The 8,980-nt window shown below is 36.0% G+C and overlaps 1 protein-coding gene and 1 pseudogene across 1 annotated transcript; both read left to right on the top strand.

Annotated features, from left to right (window-relative positions):
• Positions 1 to 489: 489 nt before the first annotated feature.
• On the top strand, positions 490 to 6,665 carry LOC142180293 (kunitz trypsin inhibitor 5-like; annotated as a pseudogene).
• Positions 6,666 to 7,366: 701 nt separating this feature from the next.
• LOC142179898 (uncharacterized) lies at positions 7,367 to 7,825 on the top strand. Its single transcript, XM_075250789.1, has one exon. The coding sequence runs from the start codon at positions 7,367 to 7,369 to the stop codon at positions 7,823 to 7,825; it is 459 nt and encodes a 152-aa protein (XP_075106890.1).
• Positions 7,826 to 8,980: the final 1,155 nt, after the last annotated feature.

Here is an 8,980-nt window from a genome sequence, read left to right as displayed (position 1 = left end):
GTAGACCTCAAATAGTGCCCAACACCTTCTCTTTGAGGTAATTTGAGTCCTTACCCGATCTTTGGTGGCATTGACTAGTCAAACAGAGCTACTTACAAATAGGTGCCTTAACGCGCCTTAAAAATCGTTAGGTGACGACTCTTCTATTTTAATACACATTTAAAAGAGTTGTCACGCGTAGAATCCCGCTTTCACAAGAAAATGGGGCACGACAATATGTATCGCGTATACTCCATGCGCTATACCCATATGAATTGGTGGATCAGTAAAGTGCAGCTGAATTATTGGTGGGGCAGGAAAGTTCAAATATAGCGCGGTTATTCACCGCGCTATACTTTAACGGACAAACGTGCCTTTAAGGTATAGCACGGTGAATAATCGTGCTATATATATAAAATGATAATCAATTTTTTTCACCTAATTTTGTTGTTTGAGTCCAAAAGAACCACACTTTGGTTCCGGACTCCGCAACACCCTCTTTGTGTTAACATGAAGTCAGTTATTTTCTGCTTCCTCTTGCTTTCAACTACTCTCTTTTTGCTTCCTTTTATGGTCTTTTCATCATCTTTCCCTTCCACCAATCACATTGTCCTTCCCACAATTAATGATGACAACGATTTACCTGTACTTCCCGAAGTGCTAGACATAAATGACGAACCGCTCCAGATTGGCGAAGAGTACCACATTATCTCCTCTATCTGGGGAACCGGCTGCGGCGGCGTATACTTAACCAATCTTACAAACACCAAATGTCCAGACGACGTCGTTCAGCACGGGATAAACACCCAAGACGGCATGCCCGTGAAATTCTTTACGACGGACCCCGGTGTCGCACCTTTTAATGTCGTACGTGAAACTAATGACATTAATATTATGTTCTCTGTTCCAACTACACGACTCTGTGTTAACGAAACTGTTTGTAAAGTTGGTGATCCCGACTTGAAAGAAAGGGGGCGGTAACCAGTGGAACCATACTACCAGAAATTATGCCTATGGCAACGACCTTTTAGCAACGGTTATATAGGAGTTGCCATAGACTCGTATTGCAACGGTTTTGACCGTTACATTAGCATCTCGGTCCTATTGGGACATTTCTATAAGAAAATCTTTACATCAGCTTAATAACTATTTCCATAGACCTCTCTCTTGCAACGATTGTCATAACCATTGCAATAGATATCTCCATTGAAACGGTTCTCTCGGAAAATGAATTTACTGCAACGGTTTTACTTCCCCTTATTTTTGGTTTTCCAATGCTAAACCCATAACTCTTTTATAATCCTAAAAAGATCTTAAATTTCATAGCGTCGAAAAGCAGTGAGCCACAAACCCTAAGAAATCGTCTCCATCATTGGAAATGCTTAATCCAGCGAGGTCACACCTCCGGCAAGGCACTTTCTCCGCCTCTACTAAGCTTACCTTGTTGCTCATCTCCAGCTATGACTAAGCCACAAACCCCAAATAGATATCACGTCTGGCAAACAATGAAAACCCAAATCCTTGACGTTTTCGATCCTATCTCTTCCCCAACTCCCCTGGTGTCTTCCACCTCAAGCACACCGATGGAAACTGGCCAGTGCCTCAGGAACAGAGTAGATAAAGTAGTGATCTCTTTATAAAATAGGCACTTCCCTCGTCACTGGGACTTAGGGTACAGAGGTCTCTGTTCCTATTGTTCTCTCTTAATTTCTCTACTTCGTTTTGTCTTTTTAAATTATGTTGTTTTATTTGTTTAAGGATTGTGTAATTTGATTAGTTTTGACAAAACTATCAAAAAAAAATTGTTAGGTGTGAGAAATAGTAAAATGATTAATTTGAAAAGATATAGTTATATTCAATTGTAATATAATAATTTCAACTGGATTTGATGGGCTTACTACGAGAATAGAGAATTGTTGGTACTTGGTAATTAGGTTTTGGCTGGTTAATAAACTATATCTCAGTGAATTTGAAGAAAAATATTACTTTATGAGAATTGGATCTCAAAACTCTTTGGGGTGTGATATCTTCAATTATTGGTATATTTAGTTGGACGAATGCCTTGTAGACAATCCTAAGTTTTTATTATGTATGCTGCTTCTACTTTTTTGTAATTTGTCTTAACAAAACAGTAATAAGATAACTAATTTGATGCTACAATTTTGTTTGCAAGATGTAGATGTTATACATTTGTTCTCTCGTTAGTTTGATCCTCGTGGAAGAGCTAGTATATGTGGTGATTGGATACATGGCTCAAGTGTAGAAGCTGCAGTTATAAATGGCATAGCTCTTGCTGATCATGTAGTCCCTCCGAACTTTTGTATTCTTACTGTCTCTTTGTGCTTAGTGACTTACTATGGATTATGATAAATAGAGATCTGAGTAATATTTGTTCCTGTTTGTCTGGAGTACTTATTCCATTGATGACCTTAGAAATTATGGTTAATTGAAAGGGCTTTTTATACGTATTCTAATATTGACCATGGTAGGGCCTTTCCTACATAGTGGAGATTACTTCGATCACATTGGAACTTACATAGTGAGTTTGTTGTTTATGTAGGATAAGTATGTGACAGTTTTTCTGTAAGTTCTTAAGCATTTATAATCACTAATTTTTGTATCTTTTCTGAATGAATATGTGTTCTACTTTCTATTCACATTTCTCTAACTTATTTCCTATGAAGGGCGATTAATTGGTTGAAATGAATAATGTTGTTTCTTGCTGTATGCAGAATTATGACAATGCTTTAGCAATCTTTAAATGGACCTGAAGTTATCACAACAAATATTGCCTAAGCATGACCATAACTTTACTCAGGACCAATCCCTTATTCACATCTACTTCAAATATCTCAGATGCTTATGCCTCATTCCCTTATCTGATGCTATTGTAGAAGTAATTATTACTTATCACTACTAAGTTGTTGCTTTGAGGAACTTGATAAATATTTAAGTTTAAATCATGTTATCCTTCCTTATTCTCAAATAATATTCTTTTTATAGTCTTTTCGGCTTTTACCTAATGTGAAATATCAGTTTGAGATTAAGTGATGCGCATTTGTTAGCTCAGTTGTCATTTTTCTTTACATATCATTGCAGTGTCAATCTGTTTTGCAAACTTATATTCTGTAAAATTATTCATTCTTTGACTTAAGACTGTCGCAAGAGCTTCTTCTTTTTATGTATACTTTCTACATTTGTCAAAATGCTTTAAAACCTTCTTATTACGAGTTGTTGCTTAAGTTAGTAAAAAATCTGATCTGTCAAGGAGGTAAAGTGATATTGCTTTATTACTTCTATGTGACAGTTATAACAGGATCAAGTTTGTAAGGTCTTTTAGTTACATTAAGATACTCAAAATTATAATCCAATTTGTCGAATCAGTAGCTCCAAGTTTATTGATTAACCTATTGCTAGGTTACTGGAAATTTTAAGACCTGAAGATGTCTATTTCGTAGTTTAAAGAAACTGGTAGCAATATCTTAAAAAATTTCCAAGGGAATAAACATGGTGTTTAACCTATCTTTTATTATACTCCTTATATTTTAGGTGATTTTGCTATAGTTAGAACCCAATATTTTATATATTATCTTTGGTTCATGGTTTGTAGATAGTATTACAGAAATTTTTGTGCCAATATTTCCTTAGTGGAGAGTTTAGGAGAGGGTGGGAGATTTCTATTAGAGGTAGACTAACAGTTAATGAGAAAGTAGAGATAAGTTGATGGTAGATGTATTTTCTTTTGACATAGTAAAATGGTTCTCTGTTAGGTGCTTCACTTGGGATATTCATTTCCAACTTTCTTAGCCTATCCAAACAGTTCCCGTTCAGAAAACTATATCAGTTGCAAGAATTAAAATTTCAGTCGTCATTTTCTTTATTTGAATTAAAAAGATTCGTTTGCTACTCTAGTTTATCTAAATGAATAGTGAATTCATGACATCTTTCTATTTTTGGCTTTACCATTGCATATGTTTTATGAGAAATAAGGTAAGAATCTTTATACAATTATTTCTTTTGTACTTGTGCAAAGTGATCAGTCCTGCAACCCTTTGCATAATTACTTGTTGCAACAGCTAAATTGACAGAAGCACAAGCCAAGCTGAGGTATTTCTAGAAATTTTAAACTCTTCACACTTGATTGATCTGCTTCTATAACTCTATCTTCTTATCATGATTTGTGGTTTAACTTTAATTCTACTGCCAAGGTCCAACTTTGCATGAATATGTTTTAAGTCTATCTTGTTGAAAGAAAACATATACCAGTTCAAGTATATTATTTCTAAATTTACTCCTGAACTTTCAACTTATGCTTGATCTAGATTAACAAGTTTAAGTAAGTCGCACCAAGCATCTCTTTTAGGTCGTTCTCAACAAGTAAAAAAGGTATTCTATATTTTGAGCTTTATCAATTTTATATATCTCTTTATTCAATATGAAATAAGTGCATCAACCCTTTTTTTTAGCGGAGAATGTGCTCTGTAAAACGCTTAAACAGATTAACCAAATATCCTTCCAGCATAAATTATAGAGAGATTCCAAAAGATTTAACAACTTGAAAGCATGGAAATACTTCTCGATCAAGGAAATGATAAAGCTTACGGGTTTAGCATATTAAGCATCTGGTATACTAAGATCGAGATACCATGTCCTATTCGTCGTCTATCAGTATATATAATACTTATAATACATACCGGATTTTACTTTGCTTTACCCTTTCCTTTTCCTTTCTTTGCTTCAAGTTTGGCCTGGATACGAGCAGCTGCCGCTACCTTTGCTTCTTCTCTCCTTCTTCTTCTCTTCCTCTTTAGTTGCGGCTGCCATTTCTCTTTGCTTCTTTAGCTCCTCTAGCCTAGACCTTTCATCTGAAACACTGTTGATACTAGAACCTTTACGTCGTCTACAAGCCACGAGTTCCACCTCAAAAACAAGGGTTGCATCGGCATACTCTGGCTTGCAGGTAATTACAGTTACTTCTCCAACCTTCATGGTCCTTTGTGCAACGTCCCAAGCTTTAATAACAGAACCAGTACCAATGTCAAAGGAGAAAATTGAATTATCTTCACGGGTAGTATCAAATACTTCACCGGTCTCAGCAAGAGGAAGACTCTCTGAAGGAGCAATTGCATCAGGGAAAATTAACGTTTCAGAAACTAAAGATTCATACTTTTTTATAATGGCTTTGCGGATAAACTTAAGATGGTTGGCTCGATGATTATTGCAGCTTTTGTATAAGCTGCTAGGACCATAGTTGTAACAGCAACTAGTCCACAGGCTGCTATGACACGTACCACAGAAGCCGGACTGAATTGCGTAGCAATGGATGAAAGTTTGAAGCAAATGAAGGTTTGTTTTTGGAGTATAGGCTATAAGTCACTATTGACTTTCTGAAGAAAAGAAAAATTAATTCTTTGTAATCCTTGGTTTTAGATTCTGACCTACTATATGTCAATTATCATTGGATCAGATTGTTGCTAGTTTCAGATTACTTTGCACATCATGACTTGTCTTTGCAGCAACAGGGCTGCTAGAAGCTTACGTCAAGAGGCAATAGATTTGGAAGTATGTAAGCATTACATAAGTAGTTACTGGTCAGTTTGGTTTTGCTAACAAGGTGCATGTCTTAAAGATTATTATCCTTTAGTAACGTGTGCAAACTTTTTGCCTCGGATATAGATCAATTAGGTAACTTCTTCCATACATATGGCATAATACAAAGTTGGGTATGAGACTAACCATGTGAGTTTGTTTATGATTTATGCTACGTAAACAAATCTTATAAAGTATAATCTTTTTTATGGTATTGTAGGTGAAGCAAATAAACAATGGGTTGACGAATACCATGAAGACCTTAAGAGTACTGGTTGATCGTTGCTAGACCTTCTAATGTTTAGGAATATTTTATTTAGAACTCTTTGCAACCTTATCTAAGCTAAAGTACGCTTCAATTGTCAATTAGTATTGTACATTTTATTTTTATAAATGGATGCTTGTTGAATTTTTTGAATTATGAGTGTGTATCTTTTGTGATTCATATAAATTGTAGAACATTATGATATTCTCTAATATAGGTAAATAATTATTGTAAAAGACAACCAAAATAACAGTTGCGGTAGCTTCAAAACAATCATTGTAATACCCTCAAAATAACCGTTATCATAGCTCAAAAACTCGTTGCTATAAGCTCTACGACTGTTGCAAAAGATGATATTGGAACATTTTGAACCGTTCCAATAGACAAACTAACAGTTGCAATAGCATCATCAATCGCACGGACTCAGAACCGTTGCAATAGAATGGCTACTGCAACGATTGTAGAACCGTTGCAAGAAACGTTGCAATAGACCTATTAGCACTCGATCTGGTTGAACGAACCGTTGCAATACGTCTATTGCAACGGCTTTGGTGTCTACTGTAACGTTTTGTGAACCGTTGCCATAGGCCAATTTTCTAGTATAGGAAATCCAGGACCCGAAACAATAAACAACTGGTTTAAGATTGAGAAATTAACAAAGACATCACCTTTCTACAAGTTAAGGTATTGTCCTAATCAATTTTTGTGTCCAATGTGCTACGTTGATTGTTCAGATGTGGGCTTGACTGCCCATTTTGGAGATAGGCGTCTGGCTCTCACTGACTAGCCTTTTATGGTTGTCTTCAAGAAATTCTAGAAGACGGATGCATAATTAACCTAACCTGCCATGTCTTAACCTGGATTTCTAAATAATGTAGATAAATCTATCACTTGTCGATCTTAGATCGATATTTGATCTTCGCTCTGTGTGAATGCTGCTTATGAAGCATATGAATAAAGAAGCTAGGTTTTTATATTATCTGGAGAACTAATTAATCCACGATTCGATATAATTAACCGTCTCTCTCCACCTTTCCACAAGCAATGGTGGAGCCAAAAATTTCACTAAAAAGTGTCAATATAAATAAGTAAACATGAAAAAATTAAGTGTTGAAGACTGAAGCTACATTATATGGAAGTTAAGGACTGAACTGTATATAAAAGAACTTGAAATAGAAATTAGGAAGTTGGTTATTTTACCTACCCTATGACAGTTAGAGAGTTAGAGAAAGGTCTTTTTACCGGGGTAATTGCTCGTGTATATATGCTGATGATTAGCACATTTGTAAAAAAGAAAGTATGAAAATAATAAACACTATCTCTTCTCTCAAGATTATCTGATTCTCTCTTCTCTTCTTCATTTCTGCATTCTATCTCGGCCTTCTTTCTATATCTCTATTCTTATGAAAGTTCACATTGTGAATCTAAATCAATTCATGGTATCATATCAGTCGAGCGATAAAGCCTGAAGACCGATTCAATTTCGCACAAAATTTCAGAAAAAGAAAGTTTGTTCAAATCAAAGAAACAAGGATGAGTATCAATGGAGATCAAGAAGGTGTTACAAATGTTGTTGCGTATGGTGGAGGAAGCAGTCAAGCTTCTCTTGGAATCGACTACAGTCATCCTCTATTTCTTCATCCATCAGATGTTAGTAGTATTCAAATTATCACATTTCAACTTACAGGTATAAAAAACTACTCTATCTGGTTTCGATCAATGAGGCTTTCTCTGTTAGGAAGAAACAAGCTAGGATTTTTTGATGGTTCCTGTAAAACGGAGGATTTTCCTAAATCTATGGGGAACCACTGGGAAAGGGTTAATGCCATTGTTCTTTATTGGATAATGAGTTCAGTATCAAAAGGACTTCTAGGAGGCATTATGTATGCTACTAATGCAAAAATTGTTTGGGAAGAGTTACGTGAACGATTTAACAAAATTGATGGTTCAAGAACCTTCAATGTTCTTACAGAAATTGCTACTTTAACTTAAGGAACTGCTTCTGTGTCTAGTTACTTTTCAAAACTGAAAGATTTATGGGAAGTATTTGAGGCATTAGTTCCTGTCCCTAGTTGCAACTGTGAAAAATCCAAAGATTTTAGACTGCATTTGCAGAAGCTGAAGTTGTTTCAGTTTTTAATAGGGATTAATGATTCATATGCCCACGCTAGAAGCCAAATCCTGCTCATGAGCCCTGTGTCTTCTGTAAACCAAGCTTACTTTATGGTTATAAGTAATGAAAGCCAAAAATCAGTCAATAGTGTGATTGGTATTCTAGGTGTTAATCCTGCAGTTATGTCACGACGATCTAAAATCTCACCCATGATAATAGCGCCTATCTCAATACTAGGCAAGCCGACAATCTCAATAAACCATCATATCTTTTAAGTTTGAAAACATAATATTAAATTTAGTGGAAGAAAAACTAACAAATATATATAAACACTCCCAAAACCCGGTGTCACTGAGTAAATGAGCATCTATTATGAATACAAGTCGGAAAAATACGGTCTATAATAGTCTAAGACCAAATATAGTAAACAAGGAGATAGGGAAGGAGAGACAAGGTCTGCGAAATACGGCAGCTATCTCAGAATCTCCGAAAATCAACTGCGTGAAAGGATCAACACCCACTATGCCCGAAAATACCTGGTTCTGCACACGAAGTGCAGGGTGTAGTATGAGTACAACCAACACAGCAGGTAATAATAATAAATAAGGAACTGAAGATAGTGACGAGCTACACAGTTATAGTTTACATTCAACAATTCCAGCAAGAATAGACATGCTTTCAAATCCAGCAGTTTAAGTCAAATCAATTCTATACAGTTCAAGTTCATGTATTCCGGATATAAAATCTTTTAAAAAATTTCACAACAATGACAGATAGCAACTAAGTGCAACAACAAATGAAAAGCAAGTACAGCCTCTCAGGACATCAATCACTCACTGGGCTCCCAACCCTCAACACCCACACTCAATGGGTACTCGCACTCACTGGGGGTGTACAGACTCCGGAGGGGCTCCTACAGCCCAAGCGCCATAATCCGCACGTACAACTCACGTGCCATAGTATCCTTACCTCACCGACAGGACCTCGGCCTTACTCAGTCCTCAACCTCTCTAGTCTCTTGGGCTCTCGGAAAT

Source organism: Nicotiana tabacum, chromosome 4 (genome assembly GCF_000715075.1).
Source record: "Nicotiana tabacum cultivar K326 chromosome 4, ASM71507v2, whole genome shotgun sequence".
In the NCBI taxonomy this organism is placed as follows: Eukaryota; Viridiplantae; Streptophyta; class Magnoliopsida; order Solanales; family Solanaceae; genus Nicotiana; species Nicotiana tabacum.
This window is presented reverse-complemented; position numbering and strand designations above follow the sequence as displayed.

Coding starts and splice junctions, on each gene's coding strand:
- LOC142179898 (XM_075250789.1), top strand. CDS start 7,367: ATGAGTATCAATGGAGATCAAGAAGGTGTTACAAATGTTGTTGCGTAT.